General features: G+C 44.0%; 1 protein-coding gene across 9 annotated transcripts in view; it reads left to right on the top strand.

Moving 5' to 3' along the window:
* Positions 1 to 657: 657 nt before the first annotated feature.
* Positions 658 to 14,916, top strand: part of FBXL17 (F-box and leucine rich repeat protein 17) — a 451,458-nt gene continuing 437,199 nt past the window's right edge. For 4 of the 9 annotated variants that reach the window (XM_036310116.1, XM_036310117.1, XM_036310120.1 and 1 more), the window contains exon 1: positions 665 to 2,071. In XM_036310116.1, coding sequence (XP_036166009.1) covers positions 1,085 to 2,071 — 987 coding nt within the window. In that variant the 5' untranslated portion in view covers positions 665 to 1,084. Of the gene's footprint in view, positions 2,072 to 14,916 lie in introns of all 9 variants that reach the window. The other 5 variants (XM_036310113.1, XM_036310115.1, XM_036310114.1 and 2 more) reach the window with 4 other exon arrangements.

Below are 14,916 nucleotides of genomic sequence, written 5' to 3'. Positions count from 1 at the left end.
ATGGCTGGATAGCTCATAGCCCGAGACTTTGGGTGACTCGCTGCGCTGAGAAACTTCTCTTTCTGGTGTGTACAGGTAATCTGATACATGCTTTCATCTTGAATTAAAGTTATAGGGTCAGTAGTCCGCCACAAGTAACAAAGTATGACAAGTGGAGAAACACAGTAGTGTTGCACTGCCAAAGAACCCCTCCCGTGGGAACGCCGGTGCGCACCACCCAAGGGTCACACCTCTGCCCCTCCACCGGCCCAGGGCGGCCTCCTGGCGCAACAGTTTACCGCTGCTCAGCGGCCACGGTCTCCGAGTCGCGGGTGGGGTGAGCGGAAGAGCCGAGCGGCTCCCGGCCAATGGCAGTTCTTGAACTTACACCTAGAGACGTCAGCGCGGCTTTGCAAACGGATGTCACACAGCTGGCTCGGAAACGTCTCCTCCCGCCCCAGAGAAGGGGCGTGGGTCCCGCGGCCCCCGGGGAACCTCGGGCGCCCGGAGGGAGGGGCGCGCGCCGCTCCCCGCTCGCCCCGCGCCCTCGCCCGCCGGCCAGCCTCCCGGCTGCCCCAGTCCGGCGGTCGTCCCGTCCCGGGGAGTCGCCGGCGCCCCGTCCCCGCATCCCCGCCCCGAGCGCGCCGCCGCCGCCGCCGGCTCCGCCCCTCCCCGAGCGGGCCGCGCGCTCCTGCGGCTCCGAGCCGCGTCGCGGGCGCGCGCGCCGCCGGCGGAGCCGCAGTTAAAATGGTCCGAGCGGGACCCCGCGCTCCCCCCGCCGCCGCAGTGACGGACTGAGCCGGTGGGTCAGGCTCGGACTGGCCGCCCAGCCTGCAGGCTCCGTCTCTCCGTCGCGCCCCCCAGCTCGCGCCCCCCGCCCCCCCGGCCTCCCCGGGCGCAGCATGTAGCCCCGACGGGCGCCGAGGCGGCCCCAGCGGACGCCCACCCCCGCCGCGCGTGTGTGCCCGTGTGAGCGTGTGCGCCGGGGGCGACCCGCCGCGCCCGAGCCCGAGCCCGAGCCAGCGAGCGGCCTGCCCCGCTGCCGGGAGCCCACTCTCCGGGCCTCCCACGCCCCGTCCCGGTCCCCGTCCCCGGGGCCTTCTATATGGGCCACCTTCTCTCGAAGGAGCCGCGTAACCGCCCGAGCCAGAAGAGGCTTCGCTGCTGCAGCTGGTGCCGCCGCCGCCGCCCGCTTCTCAGGCTGCCCCGCCGGACCCCGGCCAAGGCGCCCCCGCAGCCGGCGGCGCCCCGGAGCCGGGACTGCTTCTTCCGCGGGCCCTGCATGCTCTGCTTCATCGTGCACAGCCCCGGCGCGCCCGCCCCCGCCGGCCCAGAGGAGGAGCCGCCGCTGTCGCCGCCGCCGCGGGACGGGGCCTACGCCGCGGCCGCCTCCTCGCAGCACCTGGCGCGGCGCTACGCGGCCCTGGCTGCCGAGGACTGCGCCGCCGCCGCCCGCCGCTTCCTGCTGTCCTCGGCCGCCGCCGCCGCCGCCGCCGCCGCCTCGGCCTCGTCGCCGGCCTCCTGCTGCAAGGAGCTGGGGCTGGCCGCGGCCGCCGCCTGGGAGCAGCAGGGCCGCAGCCTCTTCCTGGCCAGCGTGGGGCCCGTGCGCTTCCTGGGGCCGCCGGTCGCCGTGCAACTCTTCCGGGCGCCGACGCCGCCGCCGGCCGAGCCCCCCACGCCCCCGGAGATGGTGTGCAAGCGGAAGGGGGCCGGGGTGCCCGCCTGCACCCCCTGTAAGCAGCCCCGCTGCGGCGGCGGGGGCTGCGGCGGCGGCGGCGGCGGCGGCGGGGGCCCTGCGGGAGGAGGCGCCTCGCCTCCCCGGCCCCCCGATGCCGGGTGCTGCCAGGGCTCCGAGCCGCCGCCGCCGCCCCTCTGCCCCCCGCCCTCCTCTCCCGCTTCCGAAGGTGCCCCCTCCGAGGCCGGCGGGGACGCTGTCCGAGCTGGGAGCACCGCCCCCTCGCCTGCCCAGCAGCAGCACGAATGCGGCGACACGGACTGTCAGGAGCCCCGCGAAAACCCCTGCGACTGTCATCGGGAGCCGCCCCCCGAAACCCCAGACATCAACCAGCTGCCGCCATCCATCCTGCTCAAGGTGGGTCTGGGCGAATGGCGCGGGGATGCGCGCTCGCCCCCAACCCGGCCCCTCCTCGGGGTTCTCTCTCTCCTCCCTCTAAGCGCTGAGGAGGGGGTTCCCCGACAGCCAGAGGCGCCCAGGGGGGAGGTTGGGAAACCGATGGGGAGGATGCTTACGGCCTACTTTTTGAAGTTAGAAAAACTTGGAATCTCCTGAATGTCTTTTAATAGCTCGGGCTTGTGAGGCACAATTCAGGGTTCATCTGTTATTAGATCGCCAGCCCAAGTGGTTTAGAAACTCTTTGTAGGTTTTCTGTGACATGTTTTTTATTAATTGAGCAACTTGCCCTTACTGGGTATAGACTTTATATATTAGAATTCGAAAGTTTTCGAGCTACTTCCAGGTTTGACAGATGCTCATTGATGTCAGTAACAGTTAACTTGTTTTGAACATGTACTGTGATCAGGCACTATGCCAGAGCTTTATATACATAATATCTAATTTAATCTTCCAGTTACCGCTGTGAGGCAGATTTTGTTAATATCATTACTGTATACAAGAAGGAACTGATTTTTCATACTATGTGCCTACAGTCCAAAGGCAGACGTCTACAAGTGGTATTTGCTCTAGGGAGCTTACAGCCTAGTGGGGTAAGCTGTAACAAAGCTTGAATGACTTGTCCAGGGTCACACGCAGAGTAAGAGGCGTACCCGGGAATTTAGGCCTGCTTGACAGAAAACCCTCTTGTTTATGCTATGCTGTGTTAGCTTCCTACATTTTAACCCGTAACATAAAAGCATACAGGTTTCTGGGGAGTAAGGGGAGATTTTTGTTGTTGTTGTTGGGGAATGGGTCAGTGGAGAAGAGGTGGGTGTCCTGTGGGAGCTTTGTCTCACTTTCAAATACTAACTCAAATTTGCAGTTTTGTCATTGCTGTGATAAACTTAATTATGTGATAGAGTTTGTATTATTATTATTAACAACTTATTTATTCCCTCATTTTCTCTCTTCTCCCCTCCCACCCTTTTCTGGAGCTTAATACATGTAATCTTCCTTTTTCACAGTGGATGATACTTACGACCAGCCCCAAATAACTTAGATAAAAATTTGGCTACTTTTATTGTTACTGAAGTAACTGACCTCAATTGCAATTGTTACTGTCACGGATATACTTTGTGTGATTAGACTTTTTGCACATTGATAATCCTGTGTTTTTATCTGTTTTGTTTTGATGTTATTGTTCTTGAAGATTATACAGCAAGGGGAGGGGGCCGTAAGCTTAACTTCTACTTGTGTCAAAATGTAATGACTTAACTCTTATGGAGGTATATTTGTTGGAGGAGTAATTGCCTCCTTTGTGTGTTCAGGATGTGCATTTTAGAGCAGAGGGAACTTTTTTGTTTGTTTATGGACTTAGACAATTTTTTTTTTAATCTGGAATTTTTTTCTTTATTAAGATATTACGTATGTGCCCTTATCCCCCCATTTTCCCCCACCCCCCTACTCATGCCCTCACTCCCCTGGTGTCTGTGTCTATTGGTTAGGCTTATATGCATGCATACAAGTCCTTTGGTTGATCTCTCCCCTTTACCCCTACCCTCCCCTACCTTCCTTCTGAGGTTTGAAGGTCTGATCGATGCTTCTCTGTCTCTGGATCTGTTTTTGTTCATCAGTTTATGTTGTTCATTATATTCCACAAATGAGTGAGATCATGTGATATTTATCTTTCTCTGACTGGCTTATTTCACTTAGCACAATGCTCTCCAGTTCCATCCATGCTGCTGCAAATGGTAAGAATTCCTTCTTTTTTTACCGCAGCGTAGTATTCCATCGTGTAGATGTACCACAGGTTTTTAATCCAATCATCTGCTGATGGGCACTTAGGCTGTTACCAAGTCTTAGCTATGGTGAATTGTGCTGCTATGAACATAGGGGTGCACATATCCTTTCTGCTTGGTGTTTCTAGTTTCTTGGGATATATTCCTAGAAGTGGGATCACTGGGTCAAATGGGAGTTGCATTTTTAGTTTTTTGAGGAAACGCCATACTGTTCTCCACAGTGGCTGCACCAGTCTGCATTCTCACCAGCAGTGCACAAGGGTTCAAGTTCCTTTTTCTCCACATCCTCACACTTTTTATTTGTTGCTTTGTTGATGATAGCCATTCTGACAGGTGTGAGATGGTACCTCACTGTTGTTTTGATTTGCATCACTCGGATGATTAGTGACTTTGAGCATGTTTTCATATGTCTCTTGGCCTTCCTTATGTCCTCTTTTGGAAAGTATCTATTTAGGTCCGTTACCCATTTTTTTTTATTGGGTTATCTTTCTTTTGTCAAGTTGTATGATTAGAGGGAACTTTCTTGAGTCCTTTAAATTGGTGGATGACATAGACAAAGAAAATATCAACAAATATTTGGTATGGAAGATTGATTGCTGTCTTGTTATTTGGCAGGTAAGACTGTTTAAAGACAAACCAAATAAAAAACCAGGTATTCCTGCTTTCTACCAAAACTGGTTATTTCATGAGGTAGGGGACATTTTAATACAAAAGAAAGAAGAAATGACATGATCTCATAATAAAGAGAATCCCCATAGGCAAACTTATTCTATATGCTACATTGTTCTTTTTCATGTGTTTTTTTTTTCCCCCCTGTGGACTATTGAAAACTTGGTGTAAGGGACTTTTGGGAATTACTCCTTAGACATGCCCTGTTGTGATGGAGAATTTGGACATGATATGGAGGTGTTTTACCTATATTAGAAACTGGAATAAAGATTGTCTACGTGGGTTTTATGGTTCTAGTTGTATTCAGCAACAAGTGAGTTGTACTGTCTGGAATGAATCGAAATCAAGGTTTTTCTGTGTTTACCAGCCCAAATAGAATTTTCAGGGATAAGGCTTTTGGGGGCATAGGGTCTGTTGACATAGATCTTGTTTATTGCTGTGTGCCCTCCCTAAGTGCAGTGCCTGGCATTTAGTAGCACTCAGTAAATATTTATGAACAAATGAATGACCAAATGTTTAGAAATCTGGGCTGACACTGGGTGAATATGCCATACCACTAAGATAAGTGTCTAAGAAATGTTTATATCTTGACTTCAGAGTTGTTCTGAGCTACAACAGAGCCATGTGATGTTGAGAGGTTTCTGGCTCTGTTTCTGGTGAGAACTGGAAGTGTTTGGCTTGGAGAAGAGAAGATTTAGGCAGCTATGTCTCTCCCTCCCTCTTCCTCCCTCCCTCCCTCCCTCCCTTTCTTCCTTCCTTCTTTCCTTTTTACGCATAGGAAGGGTTGTTGCATAGAGAGGCACAAATCCATCATCTCCATTGGAAACATTCAAGTACAATAGCTGCTAGCCACATGTGGGTATTTAAATTTAAAGTGGTTAAAATTGCCCTAACCGGTTTGGCTCAGTGGATAGAGCGTCGGCCTGCGGACTGAAGGGTTCCAGGTTCGATTCTGGTCAAGGGCATGTACCTTGGTTGCGGGCACATCCCCAGTAGGGAGTGTGCAGGAGGTAGCTGATCGATGTTTCTCTCTCATCGATGTTTCTAACTCTCTATCCCTCTCCCTTCCTCTCTGTAAAAAATCAATAAAATATATTAAAAAAAATAAAGTGGTTAAAATTAAATAAAATTGAAAATTCAGTTTCTAGGTTACAGTAACCACATCGGTAGTCATGGGTGACTGGCCACTATTGGGTGGATTGTGCAGATCCAGAACATTCCCCTCATTTTAGAAAGTCCTGGGTAAACCTTCATAGTTTTGTTTTATTTTTTCCATAAATGGCACCAAAATGTTCATGGTCTGTAGTTTGTTTATAGTTTGGTTTGGAGGTCTTTTCACATTAGTGAAGATATGGTTTCCTTCATTCTTTTTAACTGCTGCATAGTATCCCATAGTGTTACACCACATGTATTTATTTCTCTAGTATTGGATGTTTCTAATTAATTGCTACTACAGATGATGCTAATAGATTTATTTTCTATGTACACGTGGTCATATTTTTATAGGGTAGATGTCAAGGAGTGGAATTTCAGGTTTGAAGAATGTCTGTATTTGGAAATTTAGAAAGTCCTTTCTAACAATAAGAGCTGTGTAGAAATGAAATTAGTTCTTTCTTGAAATCGTAAGCCTCACTGGAAACCATAATTATGTAACCAGAACAGGAAGAGACCTTTGATAGCATCTGGTCTTTCCTCATGTCTTATGCATGAAGATACAGGCTGGAGAAGTCAAGTGGCTTACTTACCTAACCAAGACATTTCAGAGAGTGAATGGCAGACCTTGGGCTGGCACCCAGCTTAGTGTTTCCAGCTCCAGAGATCTTTTCAACGTCCTGTGTGGGAGGGCCTGAATAATCTCTCAGAAATTTTATGAAGGAGATTCCTGAATGGGGAGAAGGGGCAGGACAGTGGGGAGAGGGAGAGCTTACACCAGAGGACTGACTTCTAAGTCATTATGAGTCAGAGACTAATTTAAAATTGGGTCTGTAGGGTTGAATTGTGGTCTTTAATATAAGAATTTGAGAAGCAGGAACTAGGTCTTCAAAGGTCAACAGTGAGAGTAGCATTGTTTTTAAGCACTTAAGTCTGTTACATTTGCTCATTGAGTGATTAATGGATTGTTTTGGATCAAATAAGCTAGCTTCGATCTTTGCTACCTGTTGCCTTTATAATTTAAGTAATCCTGCCTACTAATACCACAATTAGATATTTATATGGTAGAACCATTATGCAACAATTTTACCAAATGATAGCAGTGGAATATATTTCTTTATAATTACTGTTTGAGTAACTGGTTATGTTGTGGTCTATATTTACATTTGGAGACTTTGTGTGCTGTGCTTAGATATCTTGTTCTCTGCCAGCAGACCTGTTTCTTTCCAAAGAAAACCAGGTGAGAGATCCAAAATCCACCAGCACCATTAGGAAGTCGCCTCACCATGCATGCACCCTTGATAATGTGTCAGTAGGTGCTAAGTCGTTTATTTTTACAGCTTTATTACCACCAGGTTGCTTTAGTGTTTAAGGAAAAGTTTCATAAGAGAAATGGGCTTTGGAAGAAAGCTTACATACCCGATCTATTTTTTCCCTCCAGGTATGCTAACAAGGATGAAAGCAATGCAAATAGGAGTCAAAGAAAAAAAAAATACTGCTTTTTAAACTTTGAATGTAGATTACTAGTGGGTAACAGTAAATTACCTGTAGCATTTCCTGAATGCTTGGTTTAAGGCTCCAGTACCAAATAACCTCTAGTCTAGAAGGTATGTCTCTGGCGTTCTAGGAATGGTTTTAGTCAGCACTGAAATGGAGTGTCCTGAGGTAGTCAGATTTAAGATTTTTCTTTGCTGAAGAATGCAGAGCAATCTTGATGAACTTAATCAGGCTACCAAAAGGTGCGATTTGTTTTCATTTTAAGAAGTCTGTAAATTTTGCCTTATACTGAGTAGCTGTCAAGGGGATAACCTTGAGTAGTTCTTTGCCAATTTGGAGTATCAGATTGTATAAATGATAAGGAATGTAAGGGAAGATAAGTGAAGGCAAATATAGAACCATTTAATATTAACATAAGAGTTACTTGACTTTGGCTAAATATCCTATTTTAGTCTTGCCCAAGTCTTGGCCAGTTTGGAGCCCAAGTGGTATTGTAAGGTCGTACAATGGGCATATAATGGAAGCTCTGCCACTGAGAGGGTCTTGGAGCATCAGTACCCAATAGTAATGAGTGCATTTGGCGTACACATCTTTGCTTCTAAATCCCTTTCTCCAATAAAAGGAATCAGTGCTCCATAGAGAAATGGCAATTTCAGAGCTAGGACAAGGAAAGTACAAGATGGGCCTAGGCCAGTGATGGCGAACCTTTTGAGCTCGGCGTGTCAGCATTTTGAAAAACCCTAACTTAACTCTGGTGCCGTGTCATATAAAGAAATTTTTTGATATTTGCAACCATAGTGAAACAAAGATTTATATTTTTGATATTTATTTTATATATTTAAATGCCATTTAACAAAGAAAAATCAACCAAAAAAATGAGTTCACGTGTCACCTCTGACACGTGTGTCATAGGTTCGCTATCACTGCCCTAGGCCATGGTCGGCAAACTGCAGCTCGCGAGCCACATGTGACTTTTTTGGCCCCTTGAGTGTGGCTCTTCCACAAAATACCACGTGCGGGCGCATGTACAGTGCAATTGAAACTTCGTGGCCCATGCGCAGAAGTCGGTTTTCGGCCTGGATGAGTCTATTTTGAGGAAGTACTGTTGATATTTGGCTCTGTTGACTAATGAGTTTGCCGACCACTGTAGAGTATTTTGTGCCAGGACACAAGGAAGTCCTCAAAGAATGATGAACATATGTCAAAAGGATACATTATTTCATTGTATCTCCTCCCCCCACCGAAAGTCTTTAGTGACTGGGTTTAGAATAATACTTATTCTTATTTAAATTTCATAATATCTGACTTTGTGGGTTCAATCCCGATCGGGGGGTGCATACAGGAGGCAACTGATCTACTACATCTCTCTCTCCCTTTCTCGCTCCCTCCCCTTTCTTCTCTCTCTAAAATAAAAAAGAATTTCTAAAAAAAAAAAAAAGGCATCATACAACATGTAGTCTGGAATATTGTGCTGCACCTTTAATACCTATCTCTTACAATACCCAGCATAGTCAATGTAAAATAGCTACAGGCAGTGGATATGTCTCTCTCACATTGATGTTTCTCCCTCTCCTCCCTCCCACCCTCCTTTCCACTCCCTCTAAAAATCAATGGAAAAAATATTTTCAGGTGAGGATAAATAAAAAGAAAAAAGAAAAAGAAAACTACTCCACTTTACTTCTTTTCAAATATTTATACAATTTGTATACAGCCCGCCTGCTCTTAAACCTTAACTCCTTTTTGCAGTACTATCTTATAGCAGATACGATTTCTGCATCAAGATATGAAATGGTCCAAAGTAGGTATTGGTTTTGTTGATTTTTAAGTACTATAAGATTCTACGGGATAGGTATGACCAAGTGTTAAGCAACAATGTGTTTTGGAAGTTGTTTCAGTCTGAAATAATCTTTTGATATCTTATACTAATGTCTCACTCAAAAATGGAATCTTTCAAAAGGCACAAACTTCCAGTTATAAAATAAATAAGTCGTAGGAAAATAATATACAGCATGGTAGCTATAGTTAATAAAATTGTATTGCATATCTGAAAGTTGCTAAGAGAAATCTTAAAAGTTCTTACAAGAAAAAAAAAGAGAATTTTCTAACTAGGTATGGTGATGGATGGTAACTAGACTTAATTGTGGTGATCATTTTGTAAAAATGTACACAAATACTGAATCATTATGTTATACCTGAAACTAATATAATGTTACATGTCACTTATACCTCAATAAAAAATAAAGAAAAGAAAAATCATGCCCCCTACCCCAAGAATCTTTCACGGTTTAGAAATATATGGATATCAGCCTGGTAGTGATTAATTCAGGTTATATCAATAATATGACATACATTTTCTGATAATGAATAGCTTAGTTATGTTGTCCAGATCTGCCACTTAAGATCAAGAATATTAAATTTGGCCCTGGCCTGTGCGGTGCGGTGGTTGGGCATCATCCCATACACTGAAAGGTTACTGGTTCAATTCCCAGTCAGGGCACCTGCCCCGGTTGCAAGCTTGTTCCCTGGTAGGGGGTGTGCAGGAGGCAGCCTATCAATGGTTTGCTCTCACATTCATGTTTCTCTCTCTCACTAAATATCAATACAAAAATCTTTAAAATAAAAAAAGAACATTAAGTTTGTTTTCAATCCAGGTCATGACTACAAGTCACTGCTGATTCCCAGTATCCATTCCCCTTATATTCTTTTTAGTAACAGAATCCAAGCCAGGCACGTGACCACTTAATTAGACACATTTCCTAGCCTCTCGTGGATAGGTGTGGCTGTGTGACTAAATATTCGGTTCGAGGCTGTGAGTGGAAGCAATGCGTACAGCTTTCAAGGCAGCTACTTGTCCTTTGGTTTCTTTTCCTTTTTCCAAGGGTAAATTAAGAGTAAGCCGTCTTTCACACTTTGAAAGCTGTGAGGGCAGTGATGGAAAAGCAAAAGATTTAAGATGATAGATCCTGGATTTTCTACATCCTTAATGGAGTTTGGACTTCTGTCATGTTCAAGCCATTGCTGATGGGCCTCTGTCAAAGTAAGCCATTTCCTGGCTTGATATATGTGCCATCCAGTTTTTCAGTGTCCTCCCTCACCCCCACTCCCCTTGGAGTTTTCTGTATTCTTCAAACATGTTGTTCTGGGTCAGTCCTTTACAGATCTGGGTTCTTTTTTTCTTCAAAATGACCTTTGAAACGCTTTTTCTTGAATCTCATATTACCAAAGATAACTCAGAACTGCCTTTGACTATATAATCTTTAAGCCAATGAACAAATTTTATGTCTTAGTGCCTCCCACAGAAATGTAGGGACATGTGCACAGATGTTTGTTACGAAGATAGTTTGGGGACGACTGGTAATTTTCTGAGGAGTTAGGATATGGGTGCATTTTAATGACCAAAGCAGGAATCTTTTTTTTTTTTAATTAATATATTTTTATTGATTTCAGAGAGGAAGGGAGAGGGAGAGAGAGAAACATCAATGATGAGAAAGAATCATTGATCAGTTGCTTCCTGCATGCTCCACACTGGGGATCGAGCCCACAGTCCAGGCATGTGTCCTGACCGGGAATTGAACTGTGACCTCCTGGTTCACAGATCAACGCTCAACCACTGAGCCACTATGACTGGGTGAAAGCAGGAATCTTTAAACATGTTATCTATATCTGTGCAACATACTATGTCAGGACTTAGCAGTTTAAAACCACAAACATTTATTATTTTACATTTTGTGTGGTTTTGTAATTCCCATGTGGCTTAGCTGGGTCCTTAGTATTCTGTCTTTTTACTTTTATCCATCTTTGGTATTGGTTTTATCTTTCCTTTACCTACTTAGTGAATTTCCTTTCACTTGGATGCAGAAGACTCATCTAGATCCACCCAGATTTAGTCAATTACTTGTGGTTTATAACAATCATCTCACTTTTACATGAGAGAAAACTGTTTCAAGACGGTACTGTCCAAAGTGAGACATATTTTAAATAAAGTGCTTCTTTGTTATACTGACCATGGTCCACATATTTTCTATTTGTTAAGGGAAAAATTAGCCCTTCAAATCCATGTAGTGACTTAATTGTACACAGATGATGTAGTCTCCTTAAGTCCCAGTTTTCTCATGTGTAAAATGAGGAGGGTGAGCATAAAAATATCGATAAGAGAGGAACTTCCAGCTATGGATGCATGAAGAGTTTGGTGACTCCTCTCCATAAAAAAAACAAACTGGATAAAATTGCCCTAAATTATCTGGGCTTTGGAAATTGACCAAAGGCAGACAACATATTCTTTTTCTTAAGGAAACTGCTAGAGCTTCAGGTGAGAATAGGGGAAGTCTACATTCTTGAATGAAGCCCCTTCTGTAGCCCTCTGCCCCAGTACTTTTGGCAAAAACCAGAGTTTGGAAAACCAGCATCTTTGATGCCAGAGAGGCTAAGTCATTTTGGGGCAATGAGTAAACCTGTATTTGTCAACTAAAAGTGATGAACTTGGTGGAAAACAAACAGGGAAAATCCACATATTTGTAAGACTCAGGTTTTGGTGCCAGTGGGATGAATGGGGGATCAGCTAGGAACTTAACAGGCAGACCTTGGAAATAAGACAACCATGGGAGGATAAGCTCTCCATTTTTATTTCTGGCTTGCTGTGAAACTATTGACATTGCATGAGGATCTGGGCGTGGCTAGCAGAAAGCAAGGGCCAAAGCCGACTTGAAAATGGCTAAGCCTGAATGTGCTCTTTCCAATCCACACGGAGATTATGGATCTCCACAAATACACTGTGTTTCAATTGCCTGGGGTATTCAGTACAGTAACATGCAGTACAGGTGGGTAGCCTTGGAGCAGCAGGCTATACCATGTAGGCTAGGTGTGCAGTAGGTTATTATACTATCCAGGTTTGTGTAAGTGCACTCTATGGTATTTACATGGCAAAATCACCTAGTGACACATTTCTCAGAATATATTCCTGTTAAGTGATTTATGACTGTGTTTAGTTACGTTCTTAGCATTTGCCCTGAGGTTTATAATTAACAGCATAATTTATAACAATCTCATTTTGAGTAATATTGTACTGTTTGGTCTGAAGCCTATTGATGGGAGTGTCCTTGGTCAGAAATGCCTACAGTGCTTGCGCAGGCACACCTCTGTCCTAGCAAGCTCGAGACATTCCTCCAGCAGGGCCTTATTTACGTTTGGGACTGCTCTTTCGGTTCTTAATTATGATTGCAGGATACACTTCATCAAGGAACCATCGGGGAACTTTGAGGGACACGATTTACTACTTGCAGATTCTGGAGGGCAATAGGGTACACTCAGGGTCCACATAGTCAGGTCATAGTTAGAGAATGTGGACTTGGGGCTCTGCCTTCAGTAAGGTTCAAGGGTGGGGAGTCTAGGGTTTTGCGGGTTTACTTTAATGGGTGAACTTAAAGCACAAGAGCAGGAATTCGGGCAGGAATTAGAGCAGGAAAGGATAAATGAGGCCACTCAAGTGGTCCGTCAGTCTAGGTTACCCAGGCCTTTCTGAAGGTCAGACCTTCTTGGGTGGTGGTGACCTAGTTCCTTATCTGGTTGTTTTGCTAGTAGCTATGTCATATAACTAACAATATGCTTATTCAAGATTGATGTCTTTTGAAATAGATGTCTTGGCAATTAAAAGCCTGATGTCAGGCATTTACACTACAAATACCAATTTAGTGTTAAATGGTATATAAAAATGTTTCTATGTTTATGTTGTTATATGTTTTGTGTCCATACAATTAACATAGATTTATAATTATTATTTTATGCAGTTGTCTTTTCAATCATTTAGTATTGGAGTAAAAGCCAAAAATACATTAATACTGAATTTTATATTTGCCGGTATAAATACTTAGCTTTATGGGTGTTCTTTATTTTTTTGGGTGTGCTTACAAGCCACTGTGCTTTTAAGTGCTCTTTCATTTCAGTCTGAAGGATTCCCTTAAGCATTTCTTGTAGGTGATAAAATCCCTCAATGTTCATTTATCTGGAAATAATCTTAATTTTGCCTTCATCTTTGAAGGATAATTTTGCTAGATATAGAATTCCTGGTTTAGAGTTTTTCTTTTAGCGCTTTAAGTATGTTATCCCATTGCCTGCTGGCTTACATTGTTTCTGATGAGAAATCAGATGTTAATCTGATTGAAAATCTTTTCTGTGTAATGAATTGTTTTTCTCTTGCTGCTTTCAGGGTTTTCTCTTTGTCTTCTGACAATTTGATTATAATGTGTCTTAGTCTAGACCTCTTTGAGTTAATCCTATTGTGATTCATTGAGTTTATGAATGTCTAGATTTATCAGATTTGCCAGGGATCAGAAATGTTATGTTTAGACTGAAAGTTCTATCTTATTTTCCTTGGCCTGTGATTCCATTTACCTCAGTTTTCAAAGACATTGCTGTGCTACTTTGGGTTTCTTCTGCACATGTGTAGCTTTGTGGTTAACTCAGGTTTTTTTGTCACTTCTGTCACTGAATTAGGGGTGCTCTTTCCAGATCTCTCCTTTGATCATTCCGTCACACTCTTTGACCTAGTGGTCTCTTTTCCTGGTTCTCTAGATAGAAAGATGGAGTTTCCCTCAGAGTTATATCGTGTGTTATATGCCTGTGCTGCTATATATATTTGTAGAACTTGGGCTGTTTACATGATGAAGCGGTAAGAAAAAGGTAATGGAGGTTCCTTTCACACTCTTTGGTCTACAGAGTTTTTTCCTGGTGCTTCTGGCAAAAACATGGGCTGACAGAATTTTAGGTGCCTGCACAGCTGCCACATTGCAGCTCTGTGACTGAGGCTGAATTTGGGACATGGCCAGTAGAGAGAATAGGGAAAAGTGAAAGAAAACCCCAAATGGGGACTCTTCCCACATTCTCTGTTTCACAGAAGTCCTCCCTCTGTCCAGAGAGATGGTTTTCTCTCTTTGTTTTCATTAGTTATGCCTGTCATGTAGTTCTGTACAGGGGCCATCCTCAGTTCCACACTGGTAGAGAAAAGGAAAAATAACATAGGAAACTCATTCCTGTTGTTGGTCATTCTTTAAGTTTGGCTCACCACCCCAATCCATATGTTATTAATCTTTCGGAGTCCTGAGGTAATTGCTTTTGCTATGTTGTCCAGTGGTTTTAGTTGCCATGAATGGGGGTGAGGGGCTGTAGTGGGCTTAACTACATCTCTGCCAATGATTCTAAAGCCTATTTCCACTTAACCCTTGGAGGACAAAAAGTAGTTGTGAAGGAACAGCAGTTGGCAGTTGTCCCAATGCTCAAGATTTAAACATAGTAGAGATTCTAGCTTAGATTTCTGTGTCATTTGACTGTATAGAGGTATCATTTTAGGTCAAAGTTATGATAAGAATCATACTATTTACTCTGTTCCAGATGCTGTTCCAAAAACTTTGTTTACTCCTTTAGTCCTCACAATAACTCCATCAGGTAAAAACTATATTATTCCCATTTTATAGATAAGGAACTTACGATACAGAGAAGTTAAGGTAATTTGCCTAAGATTATATAGATAATAAATGGTAAAGCCATAATTCAAACCAGATAAAACAATATAGTGTAGAGCACATGTTCTTATTGAAAATTTTCAAATTTTAATTTAATATTATGGAAATCTTCATGTACAGACCTAAGTAGAAAATAATGAACTCCCCATGTATCATTCCACTAATTTCAATAGTTTTTCAATATTCTGCCTTT

This window comes from Myotis myotis, unplaced genomic scaffold, assembly GCF_014108235.1.
Source record: "Myotis myotis isolate mMyoMyo1 unplaced genomic scaffold, mMyoMyo1.p scaffold_m19_p_5, whole genome shotgun sequence".
Taxonomy (NCBI): Eukaryota; Metazoa; Chordata; class Mammalia; order Chiroptera; family Vespertilionidae; genus Myotis; species Myotis myotis.
Note: the sequence above shows the minus strand (reverse complement) of the source record. Positions and strands in the feature narration are given on the sequence as shown.